Here is a 23,583-nt window from a genome sequence, read left to right on the forward strand (position 1 = left end):
AGAAGAGTAAAGCTTCTTCTGAAAGAGATACCGGCTGGGTTACCCCTGAGATTCCTCGAGGATTCTTCACGACAACAAACAGGGTGCACTACTCTCCGGAAGAGGATTTTTTCCAGGGAGAAGAGGTAGTTGAGGATGACGACGATGTCACCTTCATCTGGGAGGGCACTCACCAATAGGAGGATGAAGATGACGATGATGAAGATGAGCCAATAACAGTTCTCAACCCAGAGTATAAGCATGAGTTCACTTTGTTTGGACAGCATGTACGAACAGACAATGATGATGCAGTTGAACACGATGTTGCAGCAGATGATGAATATGATTATGACCATGATGATGTGCCACTGCTCCAAAATTTTCAAACCAATCCACTTAGAGATCGTCACAACACTGGATTACCACCACGTCCATATGCTGCACCCCAAAACAGAGCTCAGCGTCCACCTGTTGCACCGAAAAATAAAGCTCCAAGTAGAGCTGCTGCATCAACTTCGACAAAGCGACCACCAACGGTGCCTCGGTCAAAAGTCAATAGCAGGTACAAATCCTCCTCACTGTTGCCGCCGCGAGATCCTCAACTACACAGATCTGCTATAACCCCGCCATGTCCAATACAACCCGGCGAGCTGCAAACACCATCGGGTGAATGTCTCTACACACATGTAAGTTTATGTTCTGAAAATAATAATAATAATAGTTGTAGTCCATTCAGATAACATTGCAGTGCACACTGATATTTATTGTGAGGTTTGACCTAGCATCTAATACATTGGATTCTTCTAAAAACTTAGGAACATTGCAAATGCTTTTTTAAACTCATATGCACTCCTCATATTTAAAAAACAGAACAGAACAAATTATCTCATAGAGCATTATGCTTAATGCAGGATAAAAACATGCCGCTGAACATCATACCTGCCGCTGGAATGAAGTTCACCACATACGACAAGGCATGGAACTTTTACAACAATTATGCAAGATGTGCATGGTTTGGCATACGCCAGAGGGCACAACACAAGACAAATACCTACATTGTCTGCTCAAGAGAAGGGACGCACAAGCAGACTGTGTCAGATTATCAAAGGAAATGTTAGAAGACATCAAAAAGGATTGACTGCAAGGCAAAGATTAGAGTCAAAAAGAGGAAGGACGGCAAATTTGTGATAGAAATGGTTGAACTCAACCACAATCACAAGATGCTGGAAAGCCCCGGCATGCTTTTGCACAAGATATCGCACAAAAAAGACGATCCTTTGGTAGACCAGTTAGTGAAAGACATGCAACTAGACCACTACACCCATGCTCAGATGATATCAACGCTGCAGCGTATGTCCGGTGGTCTGCAGTACATGGGACGTACTAGCCGCGACTAGGTAAACAAGTAAGCACATCATAGAACATATCCAATGAGCATCCTGTCGGTAATTATTTCATGTTTGATGAGATGCGTTTGCATTGTGTTTGAAAAATGCATGAAACAAAAGTTTGCCAGAGAAGAGTCCCAAGATGATGTCAAGAAACTTCTCGATTTCTTTGAGAATATGCAGAAGATAAACCCAGAGTTTTTCTATGATTATGACGTTGATGTAGATAACTGTGTAAGAAATGTCTTTTGGGCCAACGCAAGTTGCAAATGATCATATGAAGATTTTGGAGACTGCGTTACATTTGACACGACGTATAAAACTAACAAATTCCACATGCCACTGGGAGTCTTCGTGGGAGTGAACCATCATCTACAAAGCACCATATTTGCTGTTGCACTCGTGCGAGATGAAACAATACCATCGTTCGAGTGTGTTTTCAAAACATTTCTGAGGTGTATGAACAACAAGCATCCCATCTGCATGTTCACAGGTACAAAAAGAAACAAGCACCTGCATACTTATATTTGTTTGGTGCGTTTATATTTCTTCCATCTATCTTACACACACACAAACAACTTAATAAGAAAACACTATTTGTGCCTTTTCAGACCAGTGTTCTTCGATGAAGGCAGCATTAAAAACTATCCTCCCACATACTCTCCATAAGTTGTGTCGGTGGCATATCATGAAGAAGTACAAAGACCACCTCGCCTTACTGTATAAGGCACACGAGAAACTTAAGGATGACCTCAATGCAGTGCTGAACCACCCACTAATGCCGTCAGAATTTGAACGAGCATGGAAGGACCTCATTCAGACATACAACTTGCAAGACAATGAAGTGATGAATTCTCTGTGGGAACACAGGCACGAGTGGATCTCGGCTTACTACAAGGAAATTTTCTGTGCTCGGATGACTTCCACACAGAGAAGCGAGAGCATGAACCGCATACTGAAGAAAAACTTTGTCAAAGAGAAGCATGATCTCCATCTGTTTGCTCAGCAGGTGGACAAGTGCATTCAGACCAGGAAGGCCGTCGAGCACGCAGAGACAGTAGCAAATGAGGTAAAACAAATTTCACTCAAAAACTGCTAAAAATATAACTACAAAATCAAAAAAAAAATTCATTTATCTTGTTTGTAACAGTGCATTTCTGATCATGCAGTCAGAGGTAAAGACATCAACCCAGTTTGGGTTCAAAGTTTAGTTATCAAAAGTGTATACAAGGGCAGTGTTTCCAGAATTCAAAGAAACACTCTACTGTAGCACTGCATTCAGAGCAGAACGGTGCCCTAAGAATCCGACAAAGTATCTCATACACCACTACAACAGATCGGATGCATTTGACTGGGCAAGGCATAATTTTCAGGTGGTCGCCGATGAACAGAAAGGTGTCTACGAATGTGAATGCAAACTCTGGACACACACCGGTGACACTCCTATCACAAAAAAAATCTACATGCATGACTAATTCACAAAACCAAATGAAGTTCACTTCTTTAAAACGAACAAATAAGGAAAAAGATATGTGTTTATTAATTTCATGCAGTTCACTTACAAAACAAAGTGATCGTGTGTTGTCTGCAGGGCTCTTTTGCGTCCATGTGTTATGCACGCTTTCTCATTTGAGAGTACTCAAGATTCCTGAGGTGTACATCATGAAAAGATACACCTGTAACGCAAGATCAGATGCAACGTTTGACAGATGAGACTATGAACAAACAGCACCAGATGGAACCTCGCTTTTTTGCCGTAGGAAATTGCTGACAGAAACAGCAATGGACCTTGCAAACAGAGCGACAAGGTCCGACGCTGGGTGCCATAGAGCGTTGTCTGGTATGAGGGCACTGATCGAGGAAGTTGATGTGCTCAACGAAGAAGAAGAAGCAGTAGCAAAACTAAAGCAAGCAGAGAAATCCCAGCATGAAAATAATGCCGAGCAAGTAGAAAATACAGAACACAATGGAACTGGTGCTATCAAAAAAGAAACAATTCTTCCACCTCCTGTTTCAAACACAAGAGGAAGGAAGAAAGGGGGTGACGCAACCCGGAAAAAGGTTGCATGCAAGGAGAAAAATGATGACAAAAACAGTAAGCCTTAGCATGAGCTGGACAGTGATGGTCACTCGCTGGGAATAAACAGGTGCAAGACATGTAATGAAATTAGCAGCCACAATTCCAGGACATGTACAAAAAGACATGAACAAGAAAACCGAGGACACGACGATGCACAACCAAACAGAAATTCCACTCACAACACTAAGAAATGGACGAAACCGAGACGCTGTAGCATCTACAAAAAGAGGAAGAGACACAATTCAAGAACCTGCCCCAAAAGAACAAGATTAGAAAATGAGGAAGAAGACGAAGAAGAAATCAAAGAAGAAGATGGTGACACAAATGAAGAAGAAATGGCTTATGAGGAAGCAGATGAAGAAGAGGAGGAAGAAGATAGTGAAGAGGATGAAGAACATGAAGAAACTGAAGAAGCAGTGGCTTATGAAGAAACGGATGATGAAGATGAGGAAGAGCAAGAAGAGGAGGAAGAAGAGACTAAAGAGGACGAAGAACATGAAGAAACAATGCAAACAAGACCACCACAAGGGAATGCTGTTGTACAGAAACAACCGAGAACGACATCACTTTCAAGAAAGAAGGTAGGAGCACGAAAGGATGCATTTCACATCACCGGAAAAGGAAAGCAGCCATCAACCAGCACACAGGGAGCAAGGAAGGATGCAGTTCACATCACCGGAAAAGGAAAGCAGCCATCAATCAGCACACGGGGAGCAAGGAAGGATGTAGTTCAAATCACCGGAAAAGGAAAGCAGCCATCAACCAGCACGCGGGGAGCAAGGAAGGATGCAGTCCACATCACCGAAAAACGAAAGCAGCCATCAACAAGCACGCGAGGGACTACAAACACAGTGGTGCAGAGACAAGAACCAGCAACACCGCCACAGAAAACAAAAGAAAGTGCAACTTTAGACACACTCCAGTCACCGCGGAGAAGCAGCAGGTTAACGACCAAATAGATGAACTTCAATAAATTAATCATATGCATAGCATTTTGCTTATCTACATGACTTATGTATCAGTTTAAATTTTGTGTAAACACAAATTTCCCACTTACTACGAGTTATTCAAATAAACCATTTAAAGAGAAATGGTGTATAGAGTACACCATATATATAGCAGTATAGAGTAAAACTTTGACACATATTAATCCAAAAACGATGTAAAGAATGCAGTTAGCTCACTGGAAGCACAAAGTTCAGAAATAATAATTGAAGCAGTTCGGATCACAAAAGTGCTTATTACAAAACACATCAAAAAGATGAAGCGTTCGACATGCAAAAGTAATTATTAAAAATCAACCTCATAACCTTAACCAATCACGTCAAATGTGATTCTAACCGTACGATCCTCGAGTTGAAAGAAGTTCAGGACAACAACTTGCTCAGACTTTAGGCCACTATCAATCACAAATTCCTTCCACCCTTTCTGCAGACACAGCCGCCCGTCAACGCCTACACGGTACTTGGCTGGTTGAAGGTGTCCATTACCAAGAACAACTTGGAGAATTCCCTTCTTCTTGAGCCGGAGATACCTAACAGCTCGTTGCGGAATTTTCTGCAAAAAATCAGTACAGATTAAACACAATCTAATGTGCAGTGCCGAACTTGCAAACAAGAAGTATGGTTACAACTATTATGAAGATCTTGAGACTACCTGCATGTAGTACAAAACATACTAGCGGGGGAAATTGTGGAAACTATTACTTTTCATCTAGTATCTAAGCAGTACACTTCAATAAAAGAAAAAAAGGTACATTCCTAAATAACTAGAAGATAAGACTAGTATCGAATAATACAAAAAAAAGAAAACACAAAGAAAAAATCAGATCAAAGCGAAAATTACAATCTTGTAGTGAGTCTCAACATCTGTTGGCGTAAGCTGATGGACAAATGGACTTGTGCGGCCAAGACCACGGTGGAGCAGGGCGGAATGGAACGCAGAAACGTTGATGTGGCCCATATCCAATCCTTCTGTGAATACTGTGCCATGTGCAAGCTGCTCAGCTCGCCCAGCTCGGCACAATACCTTCCCCCCACGACGAGCATGACGCGCCTGCGAGCAAGCTGAGCAATCGCAGTGCGTCGGCACACCACAACCATGCCCACAGCACGAGAGATTCATGCAGGGGCCTGGAGCCATCGCAATAAAAACCTATAAAAGGTAAAAAATCAAGAGAGGCTAGAGAAAGGAGAGAAGTTGCGGCTAGAGGAGAAATGAACTGCAAAGGAAGGGTAGAAGTTGGCCTACATTTATAGGAGAGGAATGCAAAAAGGTCAAAACTGAAAATTAAAGAGGAGTTACTGAAAATTATGTTACCAAGAATGAAAGACAATCAATAAAGGTTTATGTTACCAAAACAAAAAAGTCTTACCAGGAAGTTCTATAAAGACTTTGACTGCACAAATTCCCACGAACTAACCGCAGATCATTAAATAATAATTCTCTGAAAAATTATAATCCACGGACCATTTTATGTGTGCAGTTCTTCAAAGTCTTACAGGAAGTTCACTATATGTGTGCATGAAGTGCAGTACATGCTCAAAATGAAGCACAAAAGAAAAGCACTTTCGCGCAGTGCACAAAAGCAGAATTAGTGCACCTGATGCATTCCTTATCTGTAAGCCGTGAAGTCTGCAGCGTTGGCAAAATGAGTCACAACTTCAGCACAAAAGAAGCATGCACGCAGTGAAAAAATGTGTACACCTCAAGCACAAGACCATGAAGAAAGCAGTGCATAGAGGCAACAAAGAAGTGCACACCCTTACCAATCCAGTGCACAAAAAATGTAGCACAAAAACATATGCAATACGGAATGCGTACACATGTAGTCAAGAACACTGATCAATGTAGTGCACGCATGATTTGCTAAGCAGTGCGCACCCTTACATAAAAAAAAACAAAATTAGAAGAAAAAAATTGACCACCCAAATGAACCGGCCCCAGCCAGTCTCATAGTAGGTCTGCGCCCACAGCAGGCGAGTCGTTCTGAGCCACGTTGCATGGGGCCAGGCGCACTTGGGCCCACAGGTCATAGAGCATATAGCATATAGTGCCGTGTATAAGCGCTCAAATAAGTAACCAAAGGAGTTCGATACAGCTACCGCGTCGGCGCTTATAAACAGGTCGGGCGCGCCTTCCGCGGGCGAGGTGGGACTAAACATTACGCCGCACACAACGCATAGGGAAACGACCGTGCTACCAGGCCGACTTGACTTGGGCCCAAATGCATCTTCACTTCCCGAACACAGCCCAATAAGGCCCATTAAGAAAAAACAATAACTTCAAAATAATTAAATGTGGGCCCCCCCCAACCCCCCCCCTTTACCCCTCCCGTACAGGGACTACAGGCAAAAAAATTGATGCAGTACACAGCACTACAAGGATGCAGTCCTTTTAGGTACACGAAGCAGTACGGTTTAGAAAATCCAGTTGCGAATTACCTACATGAATGAAAACATGGTATAGAACACAGTGAAAAACTCGTAAAAATGCGGAATACATTATACTTTATTCAGGGGCTCCAAGAAAGCACACGCAAAAAATACTATGAAGTACGCACCTGTAGACACCATGCAGTTCTCCGTTGCACATGATGCAGTGCGGTACTACAACAAATGCAGTTTTGTTGTCACACATGATACATATAAACGTCACAAAAAAGCTCGTTCGCACAAAAAAGTGGTGGTTAAAAAAATCTACTGATCAAAAAAATCACGTTCGCATACAACCGCCCAATCGGAGCGGTTCCATCGTCACAAGCCCACGATCACAGACGAACACCAACCCACGATCTGCACAAACCGCATCGTCGCCGAGATCATGCAGTTCATCCGTTGCGGACATCCCACACCGCGCCTCCTCTTAAATTCAGACCCCTGCCATAGGTCATCTCATCCACAAACAACACAAGTACCCGATCGCGCTGCCACCAAATCGCTCCATCACATCCATTTCCACGCAAAAACACCAAGCCCCACTATCGGCGATGGCGTTCGCCGACGAGTACAAGGACGTGGAGGCCGTGGAGGCACACGGCAACACCAAGTTGCACGTCATCCACACCAACGACAAGAAGCAGGTGGCAATCACCCTCGCGTAGTACGAGCGCCACCTTAGTCTCCGGTGCCACAAGATCGCCGGCATTGATCTTGAGTACAACAACGAGCCTGAAGCGACGCAGAAACCCGCCCTCTGCCAACTCTCCATCGGCAAGAAACACCCGGTGCTGCTCTTCCAACTGAGTGCCGCTGAAAGGTGCACCATCTTCGACAACTTCCTCGCCGACCCCGGGCACACCTTTGCAGGCTTCTCCATCGACGGCGACAAAAAAAAGGCTGGATCGCGTCAATTTGGAGGTCGCCAACTTCGTCGACATCCAGAAGGAGTGGAGGGTGCCCGAGGCAACCAAGGAGTTGGACTCCCTTGGAGACGTCTCCGTCATGCTCATCGACGACTACTACAACAACATGAAGAAGAATATCACCGACGACGAGCACAAGCGCTGGGCCACCCTGCCTCTGTCCAGGAGGCACATCGAGTACGCTGCAAAGGACGCCTACGCAGCATACGAGATATGGAACTGCATCACCCTCACCCAGGACGGGCTTCGCCGTGCAAAGCTGGAGAAGAAGGAGCCACCCAAGAAGCGCGCCAGGACCAGCTCGGGATGGGGAGACGCTGACTGGTGAAGAAGATGGTGCCGGCCAAAGATCCACGAAGGCCATCGTCATTTTAGAATTATCATCAAATTTGCTTTATGTTGTTTGCTTATGTATCGTTAGTTTGCTTGTGATCATTTGCTTTTGCTGAACTTAGTTTACTTCCCATGCAGAATCGCTTGTAATGATGTGAAATTTGATTATGTTAGATTGCTTTCTGTTGAAATTAGTTTGCTAATGATGAACTTATCGTACAGAATGCCTGTGACAATTTGTTTTCTGTTGTTTGCTCATGTATCATTAGATTCGAGCAGTGTGCAAAAAAGGACGCATGCAATGCAAGTTGTGTACCAATGCGGTACAGACTTTGTCAAAATGAAGTTTACACATACCCAACAAAACATTGCACGCCTCTAAAATTTGGAAAAACAAATAGATAAGAGAAAAAACACAAAAAAGAAAAATGCAATCTGCATATGTAGTGCCGAAAATATGAACGTGCAGCACAGAAACGAAATCAATGCAGTACAAGAATGATTTACTAAGAAGTGCACTCCCCCCACATTGGAAAAAAAATAACGTAAGAGCAAAAACACGAAAACAAAAAATGAGAACTGTGCATGTAATACTGATTGAGTGCACATGCAGTACAGAACATTGATCAGTGCAGTGCAAACATGGTTTACAAAGCAGTGCACGCCTCTACATTGAAAAAAATATAGTGCGGAAATATACGAACGTGCAGTACAGGAACATAATCAAATGAAGTATAGGTATGTTTACTAAGCAGTGCACTCCCCTACACTGGAAAAAAAGATTACAAAAGAGCAAAAACAAGAAAACAAAAATATGAGAAAATGTACATGTAGTAAGGAATGCTTGCACATGCAGTATAGAACACTAATCAATGCAGTGCAAGGACGGTTTCCTAAGCAGTGCGTGCCCTCACATTGAAAAAAAATAGAAAAAAAATTGACCACGCAGGTGCAGCCGGCCCCAGCCAGTCTCGTTATAGGTCTGCGCCAATAGAAGGCGAGTCGTTCTGAGCCACGATGCGTAGGGCCGGGCGCACATGGGCCCACAGGTTAGAGAGCATAGAGCAGCGAGCACCGTGTATAAGCGCTCAAATAATTAACCAGAGGAGTTCGATACATCGGCCTCGTCAGCGCTTATAAACAGGTCGGGCGCGCCTTCCGTGGGCGAGGTGGGACTAAACATTAGGCTGCACACAGCGCACCGGAAACCAGCCGTGCTCACAGACCGTCTTGGGCCCAATGCGTTTCACCCCACGAACACAGGCCAACAAGGCCCACTAAGAAAAAACAATAACTTCAAAAAATAAAACATCGAAGCAAATTAGAAAACATTTTTTAAATGAATAACAATAACAAAAGAAAACTGTGCGTGCGCACAGCCAGAAACTACAGTTCGCTATTAATAAAATAGAACGCAGAAAGCCAGTAGTAAAGGTACAAAATGCAGTCCGCCACGACAAACAATACAGTTCTAAACTAAGTATTTTTTCTGACATACAGTTCTCGTTCTACTGCATTGCAGTGTGGCTTAAATGAAAAATGTAGCTCTGTTAGTTAAGCAAAGCAGTGCGTTATAAAATAAAGAACTGCATGAAAGAACTCCATCAAAAAAATGTGCGTACATCTGTATCAATCTTAATCCGACATAATTCAGCGCACGAAGAATAAATTTCATTTCCATGCAGTACACTATGTGGACGTACGCAGTTATGTTCTGATATAAAAAGAAGTGCACTTAATAGGAAAATTCACCGAAAACACAATCATCACATTTTCTGACAGTTGCGTGCATACCTAAACAAGTCACAAAAAAAGAGGACACGACGTTCCGGATTTCCCACGCACTAACAGAGCATCCTCATAGCAGGACCTCTCTGTAGTTGCCACGTAACTTAAACCAGAGCCCCACCACGCTACCACCCCGCTCGACCTCTCCCACGTCCTGTCAAGGAGAGCAGAGGAGAGCACAGGAGAAAACGCAACTGCTTCGTACCCCAAAAAACCCCATTGCATCTTCTTCTCCACAATTCCTTTCACCAACCTCTTCTCTCCAGAACAAACGCAAGAGAGCAGAGGATAGTCATGGCGGATGCACCTCTTTACAAGCAGCGCCGCAGGTACACCGGGGAGCTCCACGACGTCGATCTCCACGGCAATCACAAGCTCCACGTTGTTTGCACAAGCAAGGGTGAAGATGTGGACAAGATGCTATCCACACTCAGGAGGAAGCTCGGAGGAATGCCCGTCAAACTAGTCGGCGTTGATGTTGAGTACACACACTACGTGAAGCCACAGCGGGCAGCAGTGCTCCAGCTATGTGTAGAAAAAGAATGCCTTGTCTACCACATCTCTGCAGCTAAAGACAGGTCAGAATATAACTATCAATCTGTACTATTGATTGTCAATATTAATTTTAAATTTTCTTCACTGCAATCACCACTATTTAAACTTTGGTTTTCATTTTTGAAAACCATGGCATCTGAATTCATTGACAGTTTTCATCTGGCTCCATGTATGTCACTCATGTGCTCGATTCTTGAATTATGTGATCTAGCAATACATGCAGTTTTATTTTGTTTTACCAAATACAAAATATTTGACTGAACAATAGAAAACTGCAATATTACTATACAAAACATGTATGAAATCTAGTTCAAGAAATACAATCATGCACAAAACATGCATTGTTTATGCAATATATTATCAGGTTTACTAGTTATGATGAACAAAGTATTAGCAACTACTCAACGCAACAGATTCAGATACTCATATTGCAGTTCAGTTTTAGAAAAAACAAAAAACATTGGTACTCCTAAGAAAATAAACTATATTCACTCTATACAAACATCTTGCAGGCCAATGGAACTAGACAAATTCCTCATGAATGGTGAGTACACCTTCGTCGGATTCTCCATTGAAGGAGACAAAGGCAAGCTGAAGCTATCTGGTTTGAAGATAAACTCCGACAACTACATTGATATTCAGGTGGAATGGAGAGACCCATGCAATAAAAAGAAGTTTGACTCTTTAGCTGATGTTGCCGGCAGGATGATAGACATTCACTACCATGACATGAAGAAAAAAATTAACCGCAAGGAGGACCATACTCTGTGGGGATTCTGCCCACTGCCAGAAAAGCTTATCAAGTATGCAACAATAGATGCATTCGCAACATATGAGTCATGGAGAATCATCTACGATGTCATCATGGGACTGGACAGGGCAAAAAGAGACAAAGAAGAAAAGCAGAAGAAGAACAAGGCTGTAATCCAATGCAGCAACTTGAAATAATTCAGGGCTATGTTTTAGTTTCAATTTACATTAGTCGTTGTGTTGTTCTTTGTTTCATGTATGCAAGCTTTTCATTATGTCCATTGCTTCACATCGAACATTTCTTTTCTAAAATCAATATCGTTTTAGAATTGTCATTAAATTTTATTTCTGTTGTTTGCTTATGTATCACAGTTTGTTTCTCATCAATTGCTTTCACTGAACAAAGTATCCACAAAAGTAATTATAGAAAAAGAACATTAATATTAATATTTATAAAAGAAACGTAAATACAGTTCAAATAACAAATATAAGGCAGTTCCCAAACTGTAAATATGAAGTGCAGTACATGCACAAATGCAGAACGAAGGGGCTGCAGCAACTTTAGCTCAATGCACAAAAATACAAACTTGGTACACACAGTGCAGTACTCAATGTTGGTGCAAGTAGTACAAATGACTTCATTTGTACTACCAAGAAAAATATATACTCCAAAAGAAAAAATGCTTCAGATAAGGAAAAAAATTGACAACCCAGTTGCAACCAGGCCCCAGCCAGTCCCATAATAGGTCTCGAGTGCAGTACAGATCCTTGACAAATGCAGTACAAAGTTTTTTTCCTAAGCAGTGCACTAGTGCACACGGGTGTGACGGACTCGCCTGCGCATGCGGCGCCGCGGCACGCCGCATCACCGCCTGCTCCGGCTCGTTCCAGGCTCGGCCTCGCAGGGGGTGGGGAGGGGGGTCAGGACACCCCCTCCCCACCCCCTGCTCGGCCTCGCACTAACGCACGCAGTGCACTTGGTTGACAGGCGTAGTGCGGACATTCTGTTTTCCAACAATAGGACGCACGCAACCCCAGAGCCACACCCCTAAGATAGACAGGGAGGCGCATGGGTGTGACGGACTCGCCTGCGCATGCGGCGCCGCGGCACACCGCGTCGCCACCTGCTCCGGCTTGTTCCAGGCTCGGCCTCGCAGGGGGGTGGGGAGGGGGGTCACGACCCCCCTCCCCACCCTCCTGCGAGGCCTCGCGCTAACGCACGCAGTGCGCTTGCATGACAGGCACAGTGCGGACATTCTGTTTTTCCAACAATAGGACGCACGCAACCCCAGAGCCACACCCCTAAGATAGACAAGGAGGCGCACGGGTGTGACGGACTCGCCTGCGCATGCGGCGCCGCGGCACGCCGCGTCGCCGCCTGCTCCGGCTCGTTCCAGGCTCGGCCTTGCAGGGGGTGGGGAGGGGGGGTCACGACCCCCCTCCCCACCCTCCTGCTCGGCCTCGCGCTAACGCACAAAGTGCACTTGCATGACAAGCGCAGTGCGGACATTCTATTTTTCCAACAATAGGACGCGCGCAACCCCAGAGCCACACCCCTAAGATAGACAGGGAGGCGCACAGGTGTGACGGACTCGCCTGCGCATGCGGCGTCGCGGCACGCCGCGTCGCCGCCTGCTCCGGCTCTTTCCAGGCTCGGCCTCGCAGGGGGTGGGGAGGGGGGTCATGACCCCCCCTCCCCACCCCCTACTCGGCCTCGCGCTAACTCACATAGTGCACTTGGTTGACAGGCGCAGTGCGGACATTCTGTTTTTCCAACAATAGGACGCACACAATCCCAGAGCCACACCCCTGAGATAGACAGGGAGGCGCACGGGTGTGACGGACTCGCCTACGCATGCGACGCCGCGGCACGCCGCGTCGCCGCCTGCTCCGGCTCGTTCCACGCTCGGCCTCGCGCTAACGCACGTAGTGCGCTTGCATGACAGGCGTAGTGCGGACATTCTGTTTTTCCAACAATAGGACGCACGCAACCCCAGAGCCACACCCCTAAGATAGACAGGGAGGTGCACGGGTGTGACGGACTCGCCTGCGCATGCGGCGCCGCGGCACGCCGCGTCGCCGCCTGCTCCGGCTCAGTCTAGGCTCTGCCTCGCAGGGGGGTGGGGAGAGGGGTCACGACCCCCCTCCCCACCCCCTGCTCGGCCTTGCGCTAACGTACGCAGTGCGCTTCCATGACAGGCGCAGTGCAGACATTCTGTTTTTCCAACAATAGGACGCACGCAACCCCAGAGCCACACCCCTAAGATAGACAGGGAGGCGCAGGGGTGTGACGGACTCGCCTGCGCATGCGGCGCCGCGGCACGCCGCGTCGCCGCCTACCCCTCCCCACCCCCCCTGCTCGGCCTCGCGCTAACGCACGTAGTACATTAAGTACAGGGAATACAAATAGCAAAATACAAAAATATATAGTCAACCAAAAAATGGGGGGGCAACCCCCCCCCCTCCCCCCTCATACCTTACAAAAAGAAAAAAAAGAAAGAAAAATAACCAACTGAAGGTTAGGCAAAAAAAGCAGTGCACTTGGATATGCAAAAAAAGCAGTGCACTTAGTTTAGGCAGGAAAAAAAGTAGTGCAGTATCATAAAGCAATGCACTTCACCTTGCTAGGCAAAGCAGTGCAGTATCATAAAGCAACGAAGTTCCAGGATACACACATGAATGAAGGGTCTGCGGTAAGAAAGTGCAGGGAAAAAAAGATTGCAGCACAAACTTGTAGACAAACATGCAGTGCTTTCTCTTGGACGAAGAAGTTCGGTATCACATGCAATGCGGTTGAAAAATGGGACACATAAGATACATATAAGTGTGTCAAAATGCCAAATTCACACAGAACGTGTAAGTCAAACAAAAAAAATAAAAATATACACATATATATACTGTATGAATTATTCATATAAAATACACATACAGATACAAATTCGTCCATAAAACACTACTGCAAAAAGAGCATACGAGAATCACAACAAACAGTAAAAACAAATGTCTTTTCATACATTATATACCTTAGACATCACACAGCACACAACATGAACCCCTAGTTCTTGTCCATACACAGGGTTTATACAAATGTAGATTGTTACTGCGTCTGCGGTTGCGACAGGGAAGTAAGCCCGAGGTCCGAAATCAGTTCTCGTAGCTCAAGCGGCATGTCTTCATAACACAACATGTTCGAGGGATTGAACAGCAGCTGGAACATGTACTCCGCCTTCCAATCTTCAACAGCAGGCTGAAAAAGAAAATTAAAAAAAATACAGACAGTGATTAAATAAAAAGATTGTCATAAAAACAAAAAGTGAAAAGGTAAAAATAATAAAAAAAAGTAAAAAGAAAAAGAAGAAAAACGGAGAAGGTTTTACGTCGGTTTTGATAATTTTCTCAACTAAACGTTGGCCGTCATACAACTGCGTCACCCTCAGAACATAGATTCCGCACTCATTTGCTCCCTGCGCTGGCACGACCGGGTAAGAGGGCTTCTGTGCCAATTTAACCCAGTCAGGGTGGTTCTTAGATTTACACATTTTTTCACCATAAATCGCCTTCAGCAACTGAGTCATCCTCCTCATCTGGCAAAAAAACGAAGCACAATGTAAAAATAACACACACCACAGATCAAATTACGATTCAGATACGAAAGTTGTTTTCGACGTCTAGACAGTCCCTCTTTTAAATGCACATGAGGTCATTTCCTTTTATCTCCTTTTTTACATGGATTACGGGGGGTCTGAGAAAAATGCAGTTCTGTCACGCGTATGTTGCAGTGCACTACATAAACAAGTGTGGTACTATGTGTGCTAACATTACATGTGCAATTTATCCAAAAAATGCAGTAGGAGAAACACAAAAAAGCATTGCACTTGGCAAAAAAAATGACATACCACTTCAGTGCAATCTGAATGGTAATCACTCCTGCGCCACTTTGTCGTGACATCAGGATGGCTAGTGTACTTCCTAGTGTCATGGATATCAAACGTCTGGCGATGCTGGTTCATCATGTATAAGGAATAATGACCATCCTTGGAGCGCGGCATCATAATCTATTCACATAAAAAAACAAAAAATGAAAACTTATTTCGACACGTAGCACTAGAACCACTGCTCCGAAAAATTAACTATAAAAAGAAATACAACAAACCAGAAAAATAAACGACGGGAAACAACGAACTTACCAGTTTTGCATCCAACAGGTTTACGTCGTCACTCACAAAAACCTTGAACTGGTTAACTGCATCTTCTAAAACAAACGTGCTATGCAAAACTGGCAACACAGGGTTTCCTTCCTCATCTCTCTTCACAAATGTTTCCATCTGAAGAAAATACTGCAAAGATAAAAGAACAAAGAAAGGACATGAAAAAAAAAGAATAAACAGTGCATGCAGGCATGGACACAAAAACAAAAAACTAGTACAAATAGAAAAAAATGACAGCACACGTTTACCATGATAAATAAGGGTGAAAGTAGCACGCGTTCACCAGAGTGATAAACTAAACCCATTTCAGCGTCTTGCTTCCAGTACTTGATGACAAAATCCATGAGATACGAATCCATTAAAGCTCCTTTGCCAAATGTATTATAGATATAGTCAACATTATAAGTATCAAGATCACCAAAAGGACTGTTCACCGTAAAGAACGCATTCCTGCATTAAACATACAGAAAATGGGATCAATGAAATTAAAATTAAAAACAAAACACACAAAAAGAATCAAGGGTACACACATAAAAAATTACTCGTGGTATTTGGTTACAAATTCTTTGCTGAGAACAAGATCCTTTATTTTCCTCGCCTCATCAATATATTTGAACCTCGGAGGCTTCAATTTCTCTATAGAGCATCTCAACTTAAAAGCCCTCTCACCTGCCCTCTTGTTTGAAAAAACTTCAACATCATCCACAGGAGGACGATTAATTGCTGCAGTCCGACTCCTCGTGGCACGAGGACATGGCGTAACAAAATCATCATCATCAACATCAAACACATCATGTGGGGAGCTAGGGCGAGAAACACTTCCACCATCAGGTCCAGACGCCACAGCTGTGTTCAAACCATCTCCAGCCAAAGAACCAGAATTATCTGGAGAGATTTCAATGGCGCAATCCTCCATAACCACATCAGAACCCTGGGATTCAAACAGTGACGTACAGCCTTCATGAAGCCCCCCATCAAAACCTAAAACCATGAAAGAAAAAACATGGAAACACTCAGCGTAAAAAAATACAAAAAAACTCATTAAAATAAAATAATGCAGTTCACTAAAAAATAGAATGCAGCACAATTGTCTACAGCAATGCAGTCCACTTGTCAGCAGCAATGCAAAACTACAAAAAATGTATACAACAATACAGCCCACTTGTAAAGAACAATGCAGCTCACTTGCCCAAAAAATAAAAAATGCAACTCACTAACACAACAAATAAAAATACACATACAATCTAAATCACGAATGTAACTAAACAAACTATTAAAAAAGCCCGTAAGAACCGGAAGCAAGCAGTAGGCAAAAAATAAATAAAGGAAGGATAAAGAAGTTCACTAAAACAACCTTTATCTGCAAAAATTAAAAGTGATGTTAAATCAAGGGAACACTTTCTCGATGTTAGCCAACTATAGAGCATGGCCTTTCTGATGTAGCCAATGTGCTCCACCCCAAACTGAGCAACTCGAACACCATCCCAAGTCTGCAGGAATTGAAACATATAGAATCCACAATCATGCCTGCAATAAAAAGAATAAAAAACATCAGTTTCACAAAAAATGAAAAATAAAAAAAACTTGAGCGGTATGGTGAAGACGGGCTGTACGGAACACACCCATTAGGCTGCGTTGGGACAATGACATGTTTCAACACAAATCCATCAAGTGTAGGAGGGTTTAGCGGCTCATCAGAACTTGAGCTTCCTTCTTTCCATGCACGCTTGATATTTTTAACCATCCTCCTAAAAATCCTGATCGCACCAGGCCTGCTAGGTTTATTGAGCGAGTCAAGAAATTCAAACCGCCTTTCTTTCACATTTAACGCAACTACACAATAATGACCAACGCCATCCCTTGTATCTGGTGGATCAAAAGTTGCAAAAAGGACCAGTTCAAAGCACGAAAAAAAATTATAATAAGAAGAAGAAACAGAAGGCTGTAATAACAAACACACAAAAAATATAGTCTTTGACACATAAAAATGTTACTCACCATATCCTTTTTATCAACACGCTCCTCGGCTTTTGAAGAGAACACCATTTTAACACTTCTGCCTACAGTACCACCATTCCAAATATTTGTCTGCCAATAAAAACCAAAAATCAAATAGTGCTCAAGGAAAAATGTACGTCGCACGAAATCAGAAAACAAAATCAAAAAAACAAAATTTTCTGCATTCTTACACAAATATGGTACGGGACAACCATTGTTGGGGATCCCTTAAACTTATCTACCAGCAAAGAAACCCCAAGATCTACAAGTCTTGTAGTGAGCATCCCTTTATCCCAAAAGGATTGACCAACTTCGACAATGGTAATATCACCCAACTCAGTTTTAAAAGCAACAACATAAGATACTAAAAAAGTAACAACAAAGAAAAAAGGCTAAAAACCAAATTTAGAAAATACATATGAACAAAAAAATTCTAGAAAACCATACTTCTTCTTCTTGTCCTTCCAAACCCTCGTAACAGCAGCGTACAACTCATTGTATCTTTTCAGAAGAGCTGGATCAATGCTCGACGATGTCACAACAGGAAGTTCGTCATCTATAATAAAAAAGATGAAGTTCACTTATCCAACATAATGAAGTTCAAATATTAAGATAAGGAAATTCTGCTAGCTATTTTGAAAATCATAAACAAAAAGATCAAGTTTCACTTATCATTAAACATCTAATATAGATACCATAGTAATTAAACAAAAAATGAAATGAGAAAAACTTCAACTGCACTGTTGGAAAACAAAACTCTTGCCTTCAGTGTCAGAGTCTTCATGTTGTTGTTCTTCAGAGCTCACCAAAAGATTTTCTTTGACAGAGCTCACCAAAAGACTTCCCTTCTGCAGCAACATCAGCATTCTCTGGATTTACAATAGTCTGGTCAACCGCAACGTCCTTAGGTACTTCAGCTACATAAGGCTCAATTATCGATACTTCAGGAACATCGTTGGCCGCCAGATAAACAGGGGAAGCAACAACATTAACAGCAGGGACGACATTCTCCAGCGGCTTTTCAATGACAAAATCAGAGTCTTCATGCCGACTGGGGGAAAGAGCATCATGGTATTCTTGAGCTACAGAAGCGTCTGCACAGTCGACAGCTGCCGATGCAGAAGCACCAACACTGCCACCACCATCAACAGCACAACCACCCTGATTCAGATCAACGTGAACTTCCACGTTTTCTTCTCCATGCCGTGGAAAGATTAAAAACACACAATAACACAAAAATGAGCGAGGGGATAATTAACACAACAACAACTGCAAACCACGTGTATCAAAACAACTACAACTTCAACCCACATAAACGTAAAAAATAACTGCAGTTCACTTTTTCAAATGACGCAGTTCAGTTATGTTAAATACTGAAGCTCACTTGTGTAAAACATTATGGACACGCATGCAAAAAAAAGGAATGCAGTTCACTTCAATTAAACACTGAAGCTCACACATGTAAAATTATTGCAGCTAAAAATATGTAAATGAAAATGCATACGAGTGAACATAACAACATACATAAAGTTTACAACAACAACAAACAAAAAATTAGATTACAACACACTAATAGAACAAGTAAAACAACTATACCTTATCAGCTACAACAACCGGAGGGGACGATGCATCAGCCAAGACCTCATCCTTCCCAGAGCCATCGTAGGTCTCTTTGTCCACATCACAAGCAGCATCACCAGTCTACAGGCATAGAACAAACCAAAAATGAAATATAAGTTGGTAACGACCAAAAAAGAAAAAACTTCAAATATGCACAAGCAATACACACTTCACAACCGCGAAGTACACAAAAAAATTACAATAAAAATGGAAAGCAACGAGTGCAAGTTTAAGAAGAGGGACGCATGGCAGAACAGACATAGCAGAAGTACTTGTACCTGACCAATTCCATCGTCCCTAGTTCCATGGACACCAGAAGATTCCACTCCAGCCTATCACAAAAAACATGAAAAATGAGGAGCAGTCCACATAGTACACAAAAGAGGTTCAAAACCACAAAAAACCTAGAACATACATTATCAGCGCCAACACCAGCATCCTGATGGTTCATTTCATCCAAAATATGCCCAGCATCCTTCTCATACCGACCGCATTTTTCCTCTTGTGAATGTCTCAATTGAGCATACGAAGACCGAACATTCGTCACTGCACTCTTCAGGCTTTCAATCACGCCACAATCAAAATTGTGAGCAGCAACAATATCTTCATCTCGTGGGCCATGGCCAACAGGGAAAAAACCAGCAACTGTCTTCAACCTGTCACCGGAGGTTGGCAAATCTTCAGTCAACTTCAAAACCTTCAAAAGAATCTCATCAATCTCCTCGTGTTTTTTGCCGCCAACACATGTCTGTTTAGAAGAGCTTCTATTATCAAACATCTGTCGAGCCATGAAACCACAAGGACGCGGCACCTCATCATCACAGGCAGGAAGCTGGCTACATATGGGCTCATAAAACCTAGCATGAGTGCTAGGTCCCGCATCAGAGCTGCGGCGTTCAACTGCAACAGGACGGTTGTACACAATATCACCTGACGCCTTCCACTACAAAAAAAAGAAAAAGAGGCAAATAGAAGTACGCATGTGAGTACTATAGAAGTTCAGATTTATAATGGTTGCACCTTTAAAAAACTGATATTCAAAACTCACACGCACTAACCGGCAGCTTCCCAAATTTGTAAGTTTCCAAATAAATCTTTCCCTTCACAAGCACATCCTCATTGTATAACTTCATCAAGTCCTTGGTCGTCAGGTATGACGCACGTGGCGTCAATGTGTGCATGACTGAAAATTTGCGAAGCTTCAAGCAGTTAAGATACATAATCAGGGGGACAATGGCACAACCCTCTGCACAATTCTGCTTGCTGCCTTCTGTTTGCCACCTTACCACAGCTGCCTGCAACTCATCAACAGCAAGCTGGCAAAAGTCCATCTCAGCCATAGCCGCATAATCCATGTTCTCTACCATTGCAGCAACTCTACCCAAACGAACTGCAGGCCCGGGGCATAGAAAATTCTGGTAGAGTATCAGGAAGAACACCTTCACAGCAAGGTCAACGGTCACATGATCATCTTCCTCCACCAACAACTTCAGCTTCTCAAGCAAGTCCTTGACACCTATACTTTTTGAACGGTCAAAGCCAAGCTCATCCTTGAGGGCACTCAACGAGTCATCATGGCCACTGGCAGCAGGCATGGGTGCAGTGTGACGTCCCATGGGTAAATCAAAAATGTGATGGAATGCATCACGATTGATTCAAAGAACCATGCCATTCCCAAAGTCCATTATCATGGTGGCAGGGTCAATCACTCCCATCAGATAACACATAAGAATGCGCGACACATTTTTATTTACCGTCAGTTCAAAGACAACACCAAATCCAGCATCCCGAACATGACTACAGTGTGCCTCTTTCAACAAGGCAGCAGCCTTGCAAACAGTGGGAAGTGACAAACATACGGTCTTGTTAAATCGAGAATCATCTACCTCAGCATCATCTTCAGCTGCATTGCTCTTACTAGACTTCTTCCTCTGTGTAAACAGAAATGCAATCCACATTAGAAGACTAGCCATAAAAAAGAGACAGAGAAAACACAGATAGAATAACAATGAAGAAAACAAATGCAGTCCACTTCAACAAACCTTTGGAACAACATCCACCTCCTCGCCAGAGTCACCACAAACATCTTCATCGACATCGTCACGGGCACGCTTGGGTAGACTCTTAGATGAACCACAGTCTTTGCGTCTACCACTATGAACATCCCTCACAAAATTAGCAAGCACAAAGTCACCATCATCAGAATTGGGACCTCCAGTGACATGTAGTCGCTTGCACTAAGGATCATCCTTTCCACCAGCTTCAGCAGTTCTCTTGTTCATGCCAGCAACACGTGGACTCCGCCGAGGTGTACCACCTTCCTCGGCAACATTACTTAGCCTCTTCTTCTGCAAAGAAGGCTTCCTCACCTTGGCAAATTTGGCACCCTTGGCACCATCTGCAGCTCTCCTCTGCTTCTCTTTCTCCGCAAACTCTTTTGAGTCACTTTCAAACCTCAACTTCTTCTTGCTTTGCTTCAACTCATATTGACGAAGCTGTTTCGAGACCATCCAATCCTATGTAACTTCTTCTGTACCATCAACAGACTGCGACTGTGTCTCAGACAAAACGGGTCGCCTCTGGTCAAAGCTCAAACCAACATTACCCTCTGCAAAATAATGGTCAATCAACTGAGTAACCTCCTCAAACCCAGGAGCCCCAGCATGGAAAACAGACACTGCGTCAAAAATTAAGTTTGACTATGGTCGTTAAAAAGTGCACAAAAAGAACAAATGCAGTACACTTAGACATATAAAATGCAGTGCTCCAACCATAAGCTAAAAATAAAAATTAATGCATTGCACAAAAAACTTGAATAAAACAACAATGCAGTTCACACATAAATATAGTGGAGTTCACATATACAAAATAAATACATTGCTGCATACATTAACTTCATGTTTCTTCCCAAACAAGAATGCCGCACTATATACAGCAAGGCAACACCAATTTGTACAACATCGAATTAACCAGCATACACAAAAATAAACAAATCAATCACATACCAGAAGGAGGGGCCACACTTATGGGAGAAGTTTCAATCGGCAAATTCAATTGATGTCCTCACTCCACACCATGATCCTTACCACCAGGAGAACGAGAGCGAATTGGTGTATCATTATGAGAACCACAATCACCTACTTCATTCAAAAAGAACCAGAAACAGAAATTACAAAACATCGCATGACAAAAATAATGCAAACGAACACTGACAACTAACAGAGCATAAACCAAATATGCAGGATGATTTAAGAAACTAGATAAACATCAAACAAAAATAAACAAAAGCCTAAAATAAGCACTCCACATACCCTGAACTCCTCCTCCCACTCTCCTTGGCGAAGACATGGCGTTTGCCTGCAGCACAACGACGAAGCGACAGATATAAGCAACAAAATCGGTGAAAAATCTCAAGAAACCCTAGATTCACCTTGCTAAACACAAGTATCGACTGCAAAATCGACATAAAATCGGCTGCCTACGGAAAAATTACACAAGCAAAAACAGCAACAACAACTACAAGAATAACAAAAACACAAGACGAGATGATGATCAAGACCGGGAACAAGAGGAACGTACCACAAAAAAGCTGCGGGGCCGGCGACGGGGAAGAGGGAGAGTGCGCCGACGGAAACGGACATGAAAGGGCTGCGGGAGCGCAGCGGCGAGGGCTCACGGAGCGGACGACGACGCCGAATGCAGCAATAAGAACCTCTTGAGGGCGGCGATTCCTCGGGCGACGGTGGTTGCTGCGGGCGACGGCGGTTTTGCTCGAGGGAGGAACTGCAAGAGAGGAGAGGGGATTGTTCTCGGTCTCTTTCCTTGTCAGAGGTGGGATCGCCTGCAACGAACACGCAGGAGGCCCGCGTGTGGCAAAAAGTAACATAAAACGGGCCGGTCCAAAAACGGGCCGGCTAAAATAAGAAAGACCACATCAAAACGCACATGATGCAGTTCTTTATGAAAGAACAATGAAGTTCAGTCGGTAAAACAAAAAAAATGAACGCAGGTCGTAAAAAAGTTAAAATAAAAAACAACACGCATGTTAAGAAAACGCATTCGAAAAGAAAAAGTCTACATTCAAATAAGTGCCACACAAAAAATGGGGGCCCCCCAACCCCCCCCCCTACCCCTCGCGTACCAAGGAATGCAGTAAGTACAAGCAAAAAACATATGCAGTACACAACACTAGAAAAGTGCAGTGCATTTCGTTACACGAAGCAGTACGGTTTAGCAATCCAGTTCCGGATTACCTACATTGTGAATAAATACATGGTATAGAACACAGCGAAAAAGTCGTAAAAATTGCGGAATACATTGTACTCTATTGCACATAATGAAGTACGCACCTGTGGACAACATGTAGTTCTCCGTTGCACACGATGCAGTGCGGTACTACAACAAATGCAGTTCTCCGTTGCACATGATGTAGTGAGGTACTACTACAAAAAATTGACCACCCAAGTGCAACCTGCCCCACCCAGTCTCGTAGTAGGTCTGCGCCCACAGCAGGCGAGTCGT

At 43.5% G+C, this 23,583-nt stretch overlaps 1 protein-coding gene across 1 annotated transcript; it reads left to right on the forward strand.

The window, feature by feature from the left end:
• Window positions 1-10,225: 10,225 nt before the first annotated feature.
• Window positions 10,226-11,434, forward strand: LOC147970567 (uncharacterized). Its single transcript, XM_087523491.1, has 2 exons — window positions 10,226-10,509; window positions 10,999-11,434. The coding sequence occupies exons 1-2, from the start codon at window positions 10,226-10,228 to the stop codon at window positions 11,432-11,434; spliced, it is 720 nt and encodes a 239-aa protein (XP_087379617.1).
• Window positions 11,435-23,583: the final 12,149 nt, after the last annotated feature.

This window comes from Triticum urartu, chromosome 5A (assembly GCF_056163025.1).
Source record: "Triticum urartu cultivar PI428250 chromosome 5A, HENAU_Tu73, whole genome shotgun sequence".
NCBI lineage: Eukaryota > Viridiplantae > Streptophyta > Magnoliopsida > Poales > Poaceae > Triticum > Triticum urartu.